Source organism: Schistocerca serialis, chromosome 7 (genome assembly GCF_023864345.2).
Source record: "Schistocerca serialis cubense isolate TAMUIC-IGC-003099 chromosome 7, iqSchSeri2.2, whole genome shotgun sequence".
NCBI classification, from domain to species: domain Eukaryota; kingdom Metazoa; phylum Arthropoda; class Insecta; order Orthoptera; family Acrididae; genus Schistocerca; species Schistocerca serialis.
Genome location: NC_064644.1, coordinates 210,769,579 through 210,787,594, shown reverse-complemented (window position 1 = coordinate 210,787,594; position 18,016 = coordinate 210,769,579). Strand labels below are relative to the sequence as shown.

At 42.5% G+C, this 18,016-nt stretch overlaps 1 protein-coding gene across 1 annotated transcript in view; it reads left to right on the top strand.

Moving 5' to 3' along the window:
* LOC126412980 (myogenesis-regulating glycosidase-like) overlaps nt 1-15,821 on the top strand; it is a 60,956-nt gene extending 45,135 nt beyond the window's left edge. The window contains exons 4-5 of the mRNA XM_050082872.1: nt 4,489-4,645; nt 15,622-15,821. Of these exons, the coding sequence (XP_049938829.1) occupies nt 4,489-4,645; nt 15,622-15,821 (357 nt within the window). The remainder of the gene's footprint in view (nt 1-4,488; nt 4,646-15,621) is intronic.
* The last annotated feature ends 2,195 nt before the right edge of the window (nt 15,822-18,016 follow it).

Genomic DNA, 18,016 nt, shown 5'->3' with positions numbered 1-18,016 from the left:
TCTACTTCTCTACATAGTTGCTGCTCCGACTTGGATACACGTCGTAGCGTTGTATCAACTTTCCAATACCCTAGTCGTAGAGTGCAGCGGCCTGACACTTACGCAAATTCCCTAAGCTGGTCTGCAACTCGTTGTCTGTCTCAAAATGTTGTCTTCGTAACAAGCGGTTCCCGCGCGCAGAGATAAAACTCACAGGGAACCAAACCCAGGTGGTGCGGTGGGTCATCAAACACTTCCCACCGGAAACGCAGCTAGAGCACAGTGTGTGGCCGAGAATGATAATGAGGAATGGAGTGCAGAAATGCATGGCACTTATGTTATGAGGGCGGCATGAAGTCGGACGAAATCTCTCAACAGGTGCTTGTACATGGCAGGAGAAACTGTTTTCTTAGTATCTTTATGAACTCAAAGCGACATCATACGGTCGGCGGGCATACTAAACACACTGTCCAAAATATCTCTGCAGTGCTTCGTCGGATTTTCACTGTAGTTCCCATTTCGCGACCGATCGGACGTTAATAAACGAATAGCCCTCATACTTCCATTACTGCGTCATGTGCTCGCAGCGCCACCACATGGGGTTCGTTCTTGATCTTGGTAGAGGCCATAATGATTTGACCGATCGATTAATGTTGGACGTCCTGCATGTATACACTAACGGAAAAAAATAGTACAACTGGAAAGAGGATGTTGATCTTGATCCGATGACGGTAGTCGCCATCTGTGGGGTAGTAGATGTACTGATAATGGTTCAACGTCGTCCGCCAACATACAGGGTAGGGTAGTAGCATAGTTGCCAGAGCGCCACCTACGCCTGCTCTTTAGTAAGGAATGTTCACAGCCAGAAGACTCAGTGTGGAACAAGCGTGTGAAACAAGCAGGCAACGATGCCCTGGAGATGAACTCGAGCTTCCTGCAGCTAAGTGAGCGAGGTTGAAAGAGGTCAAATTGTTGCCGGATGGTCCTTTCGGAGACTTTCCACACAAGTTGGATGTGCTGCGTTGGTTAGGTAAAGATACTAGTAGCAGTAGTCACGTGAACATACTCAACATACTCAAACCTATAGACGAGGTTCTGGACGTCCATGCTACACAGACGACCGACAGGAGCGTCATATTGTAAGAGCAGAAGGGGCAGATCTTACAGCTAACAGAGCACAGATAAGAGGGCTTGATTGTTACGAACCGATTATTAGCACGGGACTACAGGCAGGCACACCTGTAGCCCATATTCCAGTTACACCGCAGCATCGACGTCCACGGCTCGACTGGTGCTGTCAGAGCGTTACTTGGAAGATGGAATGAAGGAAGCTCAGTGACCTTCAGCAATCAAAGCAGATTATTCTCACACGCAAAGTGTGTACATACGACGTAGACCTGGTGAGCGTTGTCTCGTAGAATACCCAGCCCATGGCCTTGTAGTCTGTGTGCAATAAGATACTTCTCCTTTGGTGTTTCTGGAGGGGACGCTAAGCAGCGCTCGTTACGTCACAGTGTTGTTAGACCTGTTCTTGTACCATTCTTACAACAGGAAGGTGGTCTCTTGTTGCAATAGGATAATGCTCGCCCACACATTGTGGCTGAATCTCAATGTGCTCTGCAAGACGTGCAGCAACTTTTCCAAGGAATAGAAAAGCAACTGGAATCACTCAATAGAGGAAAGTCCACTGGACCTGACGGGATACCAATTCGATTCTATACGCGAAAGAACTTGCCCCACTTCTAACAGCCGTGTACCGCAAGTCTCTAGAGGAACGGAGGGTTCCAAATGATTGGAAAAGAGCACAGATAGTCCCAGTCTTCAAGAAGGGTCGTCGAGCAGATGCGCAAAGCTATAGACCTATATCTCTTACGTCGATCTCTTGTAGAATTTTGGAACATGTTTTTTGCTCGCGTATCATGTCATTTCTGGAAACCCAGAATCTACTATGTAGGAATCAACATGGATTCCGGAAACAGCGATCGTGTGAGACCCAACTCGCCTTATTTGTTCATGAGACCCAGAAAATATTAGATACAGGCTCCCAGGTAGATGCTATTTTTCTTGACTTCCGGAAGGCGTTCGATACAGTTCCGCACTGTCGCCTGATAAGCAAAGTAAGAGCCTACGGAATATCAGACCAGCTGTGTGGCTGGATTGAGGAGTTTTTGGCAAACAGAACACAGCATGTTGTTATCAATGGAGAGACGTCTACAGACGTTAAAGTAACCTCTGGCGTGCCACAGGGGAGTGTTATGGGACCATTGCTTTTCACAATATATATAAATGACTTAGTAGATAGTGTCGGAAGTTCCATGCGGCTTTTCGCGGATGATGCTGTAGTATACAGAGAAGTTGCTGCATTAGAAAATTGTAGCGAAATACAGGAAGATCTGCAGCGGATAGGCACTTGGTGCAGGGAGTGGCAACTGACCCTTAACATAGACAAATGTAATGTATTGCGAATACATAGAAAGAAGGATCCTTTATTGTATGATTATATGATAGCGGAACAAACACTGGTAGCAGTTACTTCTGTAAAATATCTGGGAGTATGCGTACGGAACGATTTGAAGTGGAATGATCATATAAAACTAATTGTTGGTAAGGCGGGTACCAGGTTGAGATTCATTGGGAGAGTGCTTAGAAAATGTAGTCCATCAACAAAGGAGGTGGCTTACAAAACACTCGTTCGACCTATACTTGAGTATTGCTCATCAGTGTGGGATCCGTACCAGGTCGGGTTGACGGAGGAGATAGAGAAGATCCAAAGAAGAGCGGCGCGTTTCGTCACTGGGTTATTTGGTAACCGTGATAGCGTTACGGAGATGTTTAATAAACTCAAGTGGCAGACTCTGCAAGAGAGGCGCTCTGCATCGCGGTGTAGCTTGCTCGCCAGGTTTCGAGAGGGTGCGTTTCTGGATGAGGTATCGAATATATTGCTTCCCCCTACTTATACTTCCCGAGGAGATCACGAATGTAAAATTAGAGAGATTAGAGCGCGCACGGAGGCTTTCAGACAGTCGTTCTTCCCGCGAACCATACGCGACTGGAACAGGAAAGGGAGGTAATGACAGTGGCACGTAAAGTGCCCTCCGCCACACACCGTTGGGTGGCTTGCGGAGTATCAATGTAGATGTAGATGTAGAATCTCCAGACGAGTGTCCAGTCGAGCATTTGTGGGATGTGACTGCACGAGAGGTGACTCGCGAGACTCGTCAACCAACTACTCTTATAAAATTATGTAAACAGGCCGAGCAAGCATGGAACAACTATTTCCAGGACGGTATTCGCCATCTGTACAATCGACGTGATGCCACAGTGAGCGCTAGCATTGCCGACCGCGGAAGCTACACCACGTACGAACATAATGAGATTTTCACTGTGCAGCGGAGTTTGCGCTGATATGAAACTTCCTGGCAAATTACAACTGTGTGCCGGACCGAGACTCGAACTCGGGACCTTTGCCTTTCGCGGGCAAGTGCTCTACCATCTGAGCTACCGAAGCACGACTCACGCCCGGTCCTCACAGCTTTACTTCTGCCAGTATCTTGTCTCCTACCTTCCAAACTTTACAGAAGCTCTCCTGCGAACCTTGCAGAACTAGCACTCCTGAAAGAAAGGATACTGCGGAGACATGGCTTAGCCACAGCCTGGGGGATGTTTCCAGAATGAGATTTTCACTCTGCAGCAGAGTGTGCGCTGATATGAAACTTCCTGGCAATTTAAAACTGTGTGCCGGACCGAGACTCGAACTCGGGACCTTTGCCTTCGCGGGCAAGTGCTGTACCAACTGAGCTACCCAAGCACGACTCGCGACCCGTCCTCACAACTTTAATTCCGCCAGTACCTCGTCTCCTACCTCCTAAACTTAACAGAAGCTCTTGTGCGAACCTTGCAGAACTAGCACTCCTTGGAAGAAACGACATTGCTGAGACATGGCTTAGCCACAGCCTCGGGGATGTTTCCAGAAAGAGATTTTCACTCTGCAGTGGAGTGTGCGCGGGTGTTGAGTCGTGCTTGGGTAGCTCAGTAGGCAGACCACTTGCCCGCGAAAGTCAAAGGTTCCGAGTTCGAGTCTCGGTCCGGCAGACAGTTTTAATCTGCCAGGAAGTCTCATATCAGGTCGGGAGTCGTGCTTGGGTAGCTCAGTTGGTAGAGCACTTGGCAAAGGTCCCGAGTTCGATTCTCGGTCCGGCACACAGTTTTAGTCTGCCAGGAAGTTTCACGTACTAACATGTTTCATCATGGGTTGATGCCCGGTGCCTCATAACCGCTTGTACCATTGATCTGCAAATGTAATGACTGCACTTACTCCATATGCAATGTAGCAACAATAAATTTTGAGTGATTTGGAAATCTCTAAAAGACAGTACTAATTTTTTTTCCGGAAGTGAATTTCACAAATTTATATTCGTTTGACTGTCGACTGCGAATGTAGTTGAGTTTTCCAGCTGTACCTTGCTTGCTCAGTAATCCACACTGCGTCACCGTGTTGCTGTGCTGCAGACGGTGGAGATGAGCCGCGAGTTGACGGCGCTGCACGCAGCCTACGCACCACGCATCGTCGACCTGATGAAGAAGACGGTGCAGGACGGCACGCCTGTCAACCTGCCCATCTGGTGGCTCGACCCGACGGACGCCACTGCGCAGGCCATCAACTCTGGTGAGACTCACCTCCCGTGTGCTGTTGTTTATAACCAGCATCTCATTTTCGCCTATCGCTGACATATCTGAGTTTCTCCACATTTCGTTGTGCCACTTCTCTGCATGTACTCGCATCATTAACGTAGCTAATGTTAAAAGTTGAGGCATGTCTTGTTTGATACGCTATCTACGGCAAAACAGTTCATAATCTCGCAATAAGAGCTTTTTTTTCTGAGAAACCTAAATAACCAAAACTATGAGACACTGATGTCAGACCTCATGTGGAATGTTCTTACATATTTCTCGCGCTACCTTTCATCTCTGCTCATCTTTTATCTTTATTCGCCATCGACCATATACACGATGGAATAGGCTACATCTCTGATACGTATCACACATACACTTAATTACATTCACAATTACACATATATTAAATTTTAACATACATTCACAATCTGTGCAGCAAATATTATTTCATATTATAAAATATAGATTCAGCCAATAGTTATACAACTTTTTAAAAATAATTTGCAAGACATGGATTATGCTGAAGGAGCTAATTTGTTAAATACACTTTAAGACAAAAAAAGCGACGCACCACACAATAAATATCCGAATGGGACGGAAATCATTAAAATTTTAGAAAAAATGGATGATTCACTCAAGAGAATGAGCTTGACACATTGAACAAGTCAGTCACGCATTGGTCGACCTCTGGCCCTTATGGAAGCAGTTGTTCGGCTTGGCGATGGTTAATACAGTGCCAAATTCTGTCCACTTGGGGCGTTAAATAGTTAAAATCCCGAGATGGTTGGATGGTCCTGCCCATATCGCACCGAAGTTCTTAACTGGGGAGAGATCCGGTGACTTCCTGACCAAGGTACGGTTTGGCAAGCACGAAGCAGACAGTCGTCTTGTATGGGCGGGCATTGTCTTGCTGAAATGTAAGCCCAAGATGGCTTGCTATGAAGGGCCACAAAACTGGGGGTAGAATATCGTCGAGGTACTGCTCTGCAGTAAAGGTCCCGCGGATAACGACCAAAGGGGTCCTGCAACCAAAAGTAATGGCACCCCAGTCAGTCACTCGTGGTTGTCGGGCCGTAAGAGTTGTTATAATCAGAATCGACAGCAGACCAACACCGACAACGATATTCCGGTATACATGCCGACGTCGCAAGCTGAAGATGAACAGATAGAGAAAGTATGTGAGGATATTGAAAGGGTAATGCAGTATGTAAAGGGGGACGAAAATCTAATAGTCATGGACGACTGGAATGCAGTTGTAGGGGAAGGAGCAGAAGAAAAGGTTACAGGAGAATATGGGCTTGGGACAAGGAATGAAAGAGGAGAAAAACTAATTGAGTTCTGTAACAAGTTTCAGCTAGTAATAGCGAATACCCTGTTCAAGAATCACAAGAGGAGGAGGTATACTTGGAAAAGGCCGGGAGATACCGGAAGATTTCAATTAGATTACATCATGGTAAGACAGAGATTCCGAAATCAGATACTGGATTGTAAGGCGTACCCAGGAGCAGATATAGACTCAGATCACAATATAGTGGTGATGAAGAGTAGGCTGAAGTTCAAGTAATTAGTCAGGAAGAATCAATACGCAAAGAAGTGGGATACGGAAGTACTAAGGAATGACGAGATACGTTTGAAGTTCTCTAACGCTATAGATACAGCAATAAGGAATAGCGCAGTAGGCAGTAGAGTTGAAGAGGAATGGACATGTCTAAAAAGGGCCATCACAGAAGTTGGGAAGGAAAACATGGGTACAAAGAAGGTAGCTGCGAAGAAACCATGGGTAACAGAAGAAATACTTCAGTTGATTGATGAAAGGAGAAAGTACAAACATGTTCCGGGAAAATCAGGAATACAGAAATACAAGTCGCTGAGGAATGAAATAAATAGGAAGTGCAGGGAAGCTAAGACGAAATGGCTGCAGGAAAAATGTGAAGACATCGAAAAAGATATGATTGTCGGAAGGACAGACTCAGCATACAGGAAAGTCAAAACAACCTTTGGTGACATTAAAAGCAACGATGGTAACATTAAGAGTGCAACGGGAATTTCACTGTTAAATGCAGAGGAGAGAGCAGATAGGTGGAAAGAATACATTGAATGCCTCTATGAGGGTGAAGATTTGTCTGATGTGATAGAAGACGAAAGAGGAGTCGATTTAGAAGAGATAGGGGATCCAGTATTAGAATCGGAATTTAAAAGAGCTTTGGAGGACTTACGGTCAAATAAGGCAGAAGGGATAGATAACATTCCATCAGAATTTCTAAAATCATCGGGGGAAGTGGCAACAAAACGACTGTTCACGTTGGTGTGTAGAATATATGAGTCTGGCGATATACCATCTGACTTTCGGAAAAGCATCATCCACACAATTCCGAAGATGGCAAGAGCTGACAAGTGCGAGAATTATCGCACAATCAGCTTAACAGCTCATGCATCGAAGCTGCTTACAAGAATAATATACAGAAGAATGGAAAAGAAAATTGAGAATGCGCTAGGTGACGATCAGTTTGGCTTTAGGAAAAGTAAAGGGACGAGAGAGGCAATTCTGACGTTACGGCTAATAATGGAAGCAAGGCTAAAGAAAAATCAAGACACTTTCCTAGGATTTGTCGACCTGGAAAAAGCGTTCGACAATATAAAATGGTGCAAGCTGTTCGAGATTCTGAAAAAAGTAGGGGTAAGCTATAGGGAGAGACGGGTCATATACAATATGTACAACAACCAAGAGGGAATAATAAGAGTGGACGATCAAGAACGAAGTGCTCGTATTAAAAAGGGTGTAAGACAAGGCTGTAGCCTTTCGCTCCTACTCTTCAATCTGTACATCGAGGAAGCAATGATGGAAATAAAAGAAAGGTTCAGGAGTGGAATTAAAATACAAGTTGAAAGGATATCAATGATACGATTCGCTGGTGACATTGCTATCCTGAGTGAAAGTGAAGAAGAATTAAATGATCTGCTGAACGGAATGAACAGTCTAATGAGTACACAGTATGGTTTGAGAGTAAATCGGAGAAAGGCGAAGGTAATGAGAAGTAATAGAAATGAGAACAGCGAGAAACTTAACATCAGGATTGATGGTCACGAAGTCAATGAAGTTAAGGAATTCTGCTACCTAGGCAGTAAAATAACCAATGACGGACGGTGCAAGGAGGACATCAAATGCAGACTCGCTATGGCAAAAAAGGCATTTCTGGCCAAGAGAAGTCTACTAATATCAAATACCGGCCTTAATTTGAGGAAGAAATTTCTGAGGATGTACGTCTGGAGTACAGCATTGTATGGTAGTGAAACATGGACTGTGGGAAAACCGGAACAGAAGAGAATCGAAGCATTTGAGATGTGGTGCTATAGACGAATGTTGAAAATTAGGTGGACTGATAAGGTAAGGAATGAGGAGGTTCTACGCAGAATCGGAGAGGAAAGGAATATGTGGAAAACACTGATAAGGAGAAGGGACAGGATGATAGGACATCTGCTAAGACATGAGGGAATGACTTCCAAGGTACTAGAGGGAGCTGTAGAGGGCAAAAACTGTAGAGGAAGACAGAGATTGGAATACGTCAAGCAAATAACTGAGGACGTAGGTTGCAAGTGCTACTCTGAGATGAAGAGGTTAGCACAGGAAAGGAATTTGTGGCGGGCCGCATCAAACCAGTCAGTAGACTGATGACCAAAAAAAAAAAAAAAACGGCGGGCGACACTCAGGCTGGTAACCCATTGGTCTCCGGAGCGTGTCCAGACACGTCTTCGGCCTGGAATCTCACTGAGGAGTAGAACTGTCTTCATTGATGAGTCCCGTTTTGAATTTAGCCTCGATGACCAGCGAAGACCTGTCTGGAGATGATCTAGACAGCAGTGGGATACCAAGCTGACTGTCGCCCGCCATATAGGGCAACAACCAGGACATTTCATTTCATAGCAGGACACCTTGGTTGTCTCCCGCAGCACTTACAGCACAGTGATATTTAGATGATATTCTAAGCCCCGTTGCCCTTCATGTCAAGCCATCCTGAGATTACATATCAGCAAGATAACGCATTCCTGCACACGGCGAGAGTTTCTACTGCTTGACTTCGTGCTTGTCAAACCCCACTTTAGTCAGCAAGTTCACCGGATCTCTCCCCAACTGAGAAAGTTTGGAGTATTAAGGGAAGGACCCTCCAACAAGCTCAGCATTTTGACGATCTAACGCGCCAGTTGGGCAGAATTTGGCATGATATTCCTCAGGAGGACATCCAGTGACTCTACCAATCAATGCCAAGCCCAAGATCCAGTGGTGGACCAACGCGTTATTCAATTGTTCAACTTGTGTAACTCTTCCTCTTGAATAAATCATCCATTTTTTCTGAACCTGTAGTCATTTATTTGTATTTACATCCAAATCACATCTCCTGATTTCTGTCCTATTCGGTAATTTCTTCGTGACACGCCGTTGTCTTTTTCTTTTTTGTCTTAGAAACCAGACTCTGTGGGACCAGGCTGCTTTCACCTGTCTGTGTCTTGAATCATCTGTGGTGTCACCGCCAGACACCACACTTGCTAGGTGGTAGCCTTTAAATCGGCCGTGGTCCGTTAGTATACGTCGGACCTGCGTGTCGCCACTGTCAGTGATAGCAGACCAAGCGCCACCACACGGCAGGTCTAGAGAGACGTACTAGCACTCGACCCAGTTGTACAGCCGACTTTGCTAGCGAAGCTACTCTCATTTGCCGAGACGATAGTTAGCATAGCCTTCAGCTACGTCATTTGCTACGACCTAGCAAGGCGCCGTATTCAATTGATAATTAATATTATGAAGCATGTACCGTAACGAGAGATGTTCTACAAATGTGGATTAAAGTTAAGTATTCTACCAGTTACCTCCTGTTTTGCTAGTCTTATTTCTCTGACCTGTTCCAGACCTAACGCCAGTCAGCGTGTAATTAATTTTAATTTTTTGTCTCGTGTTGTGCTGGTGTGTCTTATTTGAAATTCTTTTGCATTCAATGTATATGTACACATGTACAACAGTAAATATATTAAGTTTTTTAAACAGAGATCGTCAGTGATGTCTTGGTCCAGGCCTACACATTTCTGTTATAACGTTTTTTGTACCTCCAGTATACCAATTATATGTATAGCGCCCCATATCAGCAGTTCATAAGAAATTTGAGACTCGATGAGCCGAAAACAGGTCAATATGAATTATTCTGAAGTTAATATATTTCACATTAATATCCCATATTAATATATTCGATATTAATATATTCCGGATTAGGTATGTTATCCTTTATATTTTTTTACTGATATAACTGATGTGTTTCTCCAGGTCAACTTTCAGTCACTACGGAATCCTAAAAGTTTAATCGATCTATTTTCTATATAGTTAGATAGTTCTAACAGAAGATGATTGGTCTTATCAGAGTTACACACAAGTCTGTTGAAGAAAAACCGTTTCACTGTAGCATCTAGTGGTTCAAGTGACATGTATTGCAATTCTGTGCTGTCTTGATGAATTCTCTATCTTCTTCCAGCTTCTTTTTACACAGACAGCCACACTTTCTTTCCTGAACGAGTACAAATGAAGTCAGTTATTTGTCAACAGTTCCCATCTCCTATAGCGGAGTTGCTGCAGCTCTGTTCAATATTTAACAAACAGCTTACGACATATCATCTACGTAACTACAGCGACTGATTAACAAAAACTGCTCTAGAAACAGCACAAGTCGCTTTTAGTTTGCACTTGGTTACCGTTTCGGAACAAAGCATATTCAGACCAAAATGTCTATGGCCATGTGCCACCGTTGGCAGGACTGATGGAGTAATGCCTTATACTGGGTACCAATCAAATGTGTAGAATAAATTACTTACTTGACTATTTCCAGACCACTTTCATTAAAGCTTAAGAAATATTTCAGTCGTTTTGCACCTTTCCCCCAATTTTGACGTGCAATGTGCAACGCGATATCTGTGCATTAAAAACTGACACATTCTGTACAAGTTACATAAGTGTGAGCCAACGGATGAATTTTCTACGGTATTATAAAGTACCTGACATGAAATTCTTTTCAGAATACAGTAACCTGTTCGTATTTCGCGTTGTCGTGTGCAGAGCCGATCACATCCAGAAATTATTTATCTACTTGAGGTGCAAATTGCCTGCTGGGAACGACTATATTGAACCTACCGTTTTTGAATGTGATAAGAGTTTTAGCGGATTTCTGTGGACCATATGTCAGGCTGGAAATTATGTTAACGAGCCCGCTACCATGGCACTAGCCTTAACATTCCTTTCTTTTTGAGTCATTAGTCTTCTGCCTGGTTTGACGCAGCCCGCCTCTCATGTCTCTCTGTTGCCAACTTCTTCATCTCCGAGTAGTTCTTGCACTCCACGTCCTCAGTCTCGCATTGGCTGTATTCAAATCTCTGCCTTTCCCTACATCTTTTACTCTCTAGAGCTCCCTCTCCTAACGTGGAAGTTATCATCTGATATTTTAACACATGGAAACTGATAAGCAAGATGTTTAGTCTCTCTAAACCCACAAGCAACATCGTTACCGTCGCAACACTTGACGTATCATCGCATCCTTCTTCTGATCAGTGTTTTCAATACTTTCATTTCTTCGACAATTTTGCGGGTAAATTCCACGTCCTTGTCTTGTCAGCCCACCTAATTTTCAACATCCGTCTACAACATTACGTGTCAAACACTTCCATTCTCTTCTTCTCCTGTTTCCCCACAGCTCATGGTTCCCTGCCGTACAAGTCCGTGCTCCATATATACATTTTCGGAAATTTGTTCCTCAGCTTAAGGTGATGTTTGATACTAGTAAACCTCTTTTCGCCAGGCGTTCCCTCATTGCCTGTGCAATCGTTCTTTCTTAGTTGGTCATGTGTTATTTTGCTTCCAATGCGCCAGAATTGCTTCACATTGTGTACTTCGTGGTCACCAATTTTGATACTAAGTTTATTGCTAACCTCATTTCTACTACTTCTTATTACTTTTATCTTTCTCTAGCTGATTCTCAGTTCATATTCAGTATTCATTAGACAGTTCATACCATTCCACACATTCTGCAGTTCTTCTCTTTCACTGACGATAGCAATCACACAGCACATTCCATATACGGAATGAACGTCAGAGTCGAAAGACTGCATCCATCTCTTACACTTTTCTTAATCCGAATATTTCATTCTTTATCTTCCATTTTCATTGTTGCTTCTTAGTACCTGTACATTTTACATGATATCCCTCTTTCCCTACACCTTAGTCCTACGTTTCCCGGAATTTCGAACATTTTGCACAATTTGACACTGCTGAACGCGTTTTCGAGGTCGACAAATTCTATGAACGTATCTAAATTTTTCTCAAGTCTTGCTTTCATTATCAAGCTCAATGTCAGAACTGCTACCCTGATGCCTTTCCTTTTCTATAGGAAAACTAATCGTGGTCTAATGGACGATATTTTTCCGATGGTCTGATAGTATGTCTCCAGTGTCAGATTTTGCAAATCAACTCGAATAATCGCTTTTTTTTGCCTCTCCACCAATGATTTTAGAAACAGCAAAGAGATGTTTTCTATGCCTTCTGCCTAATGGGGTCACAAGGATTCCAAACTTCAGTTAAACTCTTATACTGTATCACCTATAACTTCCACATAGACTGTCATTCCTTCTTCTGTCACCTCATCGCACAATTCCTCCCCCTCATAGAGGCTTACAGACTATCCGCTTTCTTCTCTGTGTTTAACAATAGATTGAACTCTTAATGTTTATGTCCATAGCTTTAATTTTATCTATGTTTGTTTTGACTTTTATTTATACTGAACCAATCCTTCCAACGACCATCTCCATTTTATTCCTTAACATTTTTCCTATAGCCACTTCGCCTAAGCGTCTCTGCAGTTCATACTAATTTAATTCCTAACTGATTTATATTGCTATATTCCTATACTTCCGAAAACATTTTTTACTTCCTACTTTCGTCGATCAATTGAGGTGTATCTTCAGTTATCCAAGGTTTTTTCGCAGTTAGCTTCCTGTTTGTCTGTCCAGCATCTATGATTGCTCTTTTTATAGGTGTCCATTCCTCTTCAACCCAAATGCGTATTGTGGCATTCGTTATCGTAATATCTACAGGCTGAGGGAGCTTCAAATACATCTAATCATTTCTCGGTACTTCAGTATCCTATCTCTTTGCATACTAATTCTTCCGGACGATTCTCTCAAACTTCATTCTAGGCTTCATCATTACTAAATTGCGATCCGAGTCTATACCTGTTCCTAGGTACGCTTTAAAAACCAACATGTCATTTAGGTGTCTCTGTCTGTCCATCATTTAATACAGTTGGAATCTTCCTGTGTCTCCAGTCCTTTTCCAAGCGTACTTCCACCTCTTGCGATATCTCAACAGTTCAAACCTCACTTCGTTCACTTGTAGTAAAACTTAAGGATTTGACAAAAATAGCGTAACTTGTCGTCAATCCTTAAGTATCTAAATATGAACACAGTGAAGGAGAAGTAACTGGATTAATTGGACTTAACTTGATAAAGTCGAAGTCTTGACAATAATCTTCGAGCTTGCTACTTCTTGTGCAAGCTTCTAAAAAAATATCTGGGATTAGGTTTACATTTCATGTTTCTCTTTAAATAAACAGTTTTAGTTTTGATGTCATTTTGCCACATGGTTTTATCTCCGGTTTCGACGCACTTCCACATTCACAGTTGACATAAGTTCTCACATCCAATTATGCTGACGTAATAGTTTACAGAGCGAGCTTAAAATACTTCTGCTTCGTAGCATACATGACAGCGAAGTAAGTAGTCTGCTTTGAGCAGCCAAAGATCTTGCAAAATCTCCAGGTTCAGGCTGGAGTTATTATTCTATCGTTTGTTTACACAATCCTGAAGCAAGTTACTAACTTCTTGAAAATAGTACAGTATGAAACACATAGCTTGTGAATAAAGTTTACAATCGTTATTGGTATTCATTTATGAGAATGTGAATTTCTGCACGAGAGTGAGTTCTTCAGTCTGTTCGTCAACCCAGTGTTTTGCAATATTTGTGTTTCCTAAGAATAAGCCACATAATTTTTGTATTCAGTATCAGGAATAAAAAATTATAACAGGAATTTTGGTGAGAATAGTTTTGTCAGTTAAACACGTTTCTGAATCCAAAATTTACGACGTAGTTTCCACATTTCAGATTTGGATATTGACTGTTTGGGAGGGATGTGGTGAAAACTGGTAAGTGTTTCAGTCTTTCTCTGTCCTAAATTTTCCGGTGTTACGTAAAGCTTCGAAAGTCTATATTTTAACATAGTTTCACAATTCTTAACTTTCTGCTCTTTGTTTTATTATTGAAAGAAGAAAGGCTATTTCCGTGTTGTAACACTCAGGGACTTGGACGTATAAAATATGTATTTTGTCTGTTTCATAATTTATATTTTATTAATAATTGCGTATTTGAAAAACTTGGTTGCAGGTATACTTTGACGACAGTTTTCGATGATCGGTAAAATTTTATTTAAGGGGGACAAGAAATCAAACGAGCCGACTTGGAACAGAAGAGGGTCCACAGGACATTTTAATTTCCACTGTCTATACTTTTACAAATAAAATCATAAAACTTTGTCAGCATGACCAGAAAGGATTCAGGATTCACACTCAAAGCGGTGGAAGTTCAAGAACATAACAAATTTTATTTTTACATTTAAAGTTTCATCATTTTTTCTCTTACTATTGGCTGCATTTGTTGCTATAGGAACACTTTTCTTCATGAGTAAGAGAGATTGTTCGATGAATTTTACACAGGATACAAACCATACTTACAGCTGCTGACACTCTATAATTTATTTAATTTATGAAAAAATGAAGGAGCTGTTACATTTTAAACCTCATGGTTCAAATGGATCTGAGCACTATGGGACTTAAACATCTGAGGTCAGCAATCCCCTAGAACTTAGAACTACTTCAACCTAACTAACCTAAGGACATCACACACATCCATGCCCGAGGCAGGATTCGAACCTGCGACCGTAGCGGTCGAGCGGTTCCAGACTGAAGCGCCTAGAACCGCTCGGCCACTCCGGCCGGCTTTAAACTTCATGTTTAGAAAGGACTCAAATTTTATAGTTAATTATCTCATTTTTATCACAGTTTTTAATAGATTTGGAAAATTCTATAATTTTGCATTTAGGAGCTCGTGTTTAATAAGCAGTGCAAAAGTCTTCCAAGAACCTCTCTTACTTATCAAGAAAAGTGTACCTATAGGAACAAATGCAGCCAATAGTAAGTGAAAAAAATGATGAAATTTTACATGTAAAAACAAATTTCTTTGTAATGTTTTTGAACTTCCTCTGCTATACGTGTGAATCCTGAATCCTTCCTGGTCACGTTGACAAAGTTGTATGAATTTATTTGTAAAGGTATAGACAGTGGAAATTAAAATGTCCTGCTGCGTTTTTCCTGCTCCAAGTCGGTCCGTTTAATGTCCTACCAGCCTTAAGTGATATATTTTTCGAATACAGGCATTAGGAAGTGTCTAAGAATGTCACCTACTAAAATATCGTGCGAATAGATTAAGTGGCAAGATTTATATTCGCTCCAGATCGTAAATGGCTCTGAGCACTATGGGACTTAACAGCTATGGTCATCAGTCCCCTAGAACTTAGAACTACGTAAACCTAACTAACCTAAGGACAGCACACAACACCCAGCCATCACGAGGCAGAGAAAATCCCTGACCCCGCCGGGAATCGAACTCGGGAACCCGGGCGTGGGAAGCGAGAACGCTACCGCACGACCACGAGATGCGGGCCCAGATCGTAAAGATGGCCTAGAAATCGTTGATGAGTCTGTTGGTACTGTTACACAGTGTATTGACTGTTACTAGGTGAAATTTATTGCAGATCTCAGTCACCTTCCTCTCTGAGTTTTAACAATATTGCGAATGCTGTGTGAGTACATGAAACCTTTTCCGCGCAGAGTTCCTGCTGGGGGAGGAGTTGCTGGTGGCGCCGGTGTTGGAGGAGGGCGCGGTGAGCCGCGACGTGTACCTGCCCAGGGGCAGCTGGAGGGACGAGGCCGACCCGCAGCACCCGGTGGTACAGGGCCCCGTCTGGATCCGCGACTACGCAGCTCCGCTCAGCGTCCTGCCCTACTTCACCAGGCTCTCAGAGGACTGAGGCCGCTCCCCCTGCCCTCACTGGTCCTCCAGATAAATCCTTGAGTCAGTGGAAAATATTCGATACAAACAAAGGAAATAAACTTCATTAGCACCATTTTCGCTCCAGCTTTCCGACTTTGTCACTTCGATTATGGTATGTCATTGACAAATTCCTTACAGGTCTACCGTGTTGATGGTGAAGTGGCTGGGAGCTGACTGGGGAACGGTAAGGTACTGGGATTACAAGATTATGTACTCTTGAACAGCGGTTTATTATCAAAACAAACTCTTTAAAATTAGAAAATACACAATTTAATAATAGGAGCACTGGTACCTAGTGAACAAGACTCAAGAGAGAGACAGGCCATGCAGTCCCGGACCTACGATATTTCCGAACGGGTGCAAAAAACTTGGTAGTGGCGCATCCCCTGCCCCTAGAGCGATTGAGATAGGACGTCAAAAATAAAAAAAATAAAAAAAACAGTTTCTCAGAAATATTTTCATTTTGTCTTCTTTCTGAAGAGTTTGATATACGTATAAAACATACATGTTCGAGGAAATGTAAGACATATTATTTGGTCTTTAGTGTGCCAAAGTGCAGTGGCACGCCTCTTCAGACAGCATTCTCGAATTGAACGTCACTGTATTTTGTTCTGTGGAATTCAAATTTGTATATTTTGTAATGGAAGCCATCAAACATATATTCGGGACAGTGGAAATTAAGATGTCCTGATGTGCCTCTCCTGCTCCTAGCCGGCCGGTTTGACATCCTATCCCTTCAAATAACCTCACAGTTGGTACTGGGTGGGATTATTTTTGATCGGGAGACTAGGAACTCTTCAGAAAATTTTTACTTTTTATTGCCTATTAGTTAATAACTTTCTGTTTCGTGTGACATAAAAATAATTACAGGAAACATAAAAACAGTAAAGACTAGAGACAAGCAAGACAGTACACATTTCTTCAATCCTTAGGTCCCAGAAGTTTTTTCTCTCTAATCTTGCTACAGCTTTACACGGCGTGCTTTCCTTTCTGTGAAAGGATCTATTACCTCACCAAACGTTTTGCCACTTGAAACATCGCAATGTCGTTGACTAATACCGAAAAAACTGTTTGTACGAATAGCAAGCAAAATTGCTGTGGTTTCTCGATTTGATTACGTATATTTTGTCACAGTCTGCTAGATAAAAAGAAATAGGACTTTCCAATATTGCAGCAGTTGTCACACATGCCAAACAAGCTACACTGTTTTAGCACGAATGGTCATTTTTTTCCATCTCATTTACAGAAATAGCACTACAGAATATAATGCACAAAGTACCGATATCAAATGCCCACTATAAGCAAAAAGTCTTATGTTACGAAATAGTTTCACATTTCATTCATATGGTCCGCCGCTCGTGGTCGTGCGGTAGCGTTCTCGCTTCCCGCGCCCGGGTTCCCGGGTTCGATTCCCTGCGGGGTCAGGGATTTTCTCTGCCTCGTGATGACTGGGTGTTGTGTGATGTCCTTAGGTTAGTTAGGTTTAAGTAGTTCTAAGTTCTAGGGGACTGATGACCATAGATGTTAAGTCCCATAGTGCTCAGAGTCATTTGAACCATTTTTTCATTCATATGCTCTAGGTTCTCAAGCAAGAGATCGAAAAGCAGTAGTAATACGAAATTTTTATATAAGTTTGTAACCGTCATATTGTTCGATATACTTAGTGTAATGTCCCCGTTTCTTCTCCTTCCCCATTCTAACAATCTCGTCATCACTAATTCTGTAACTATTCCTGCCACTGTCAAAACATATTCTCCGGTTAACTTCACTAACACCGCCAAAATCACCAGTTTAATTATCCCGTGTTTATTATCCTGTTAAGCGCTATTACGTGTTTGTTCAACGCATCTTCCGCGCTATTTCGATAATAGAACCAAGCGGCCGCTAACCGGAGACTGTATAACTAGTACTGTAGCGATGTGGCAAAAAATTTTCTGTCAAAATTTCATTTTCTTGGATACACCGAGAAGGTATTCCTTGCCTGTTTTCCTGTTGTTCTGTATTTGCACTCTGGTAGTCTGAATCTATGGATTTCGCTATTAATTATTACAGGGCTTATCATTCGCACACACAATCAACCACATAAACAAACAGCGATTGTCATTCACTGCTACGGATTTATTCGGCTCAGCTCGTATAGCTCCGTCTCCTTTTGTCTGCGAGAAAGTTTTT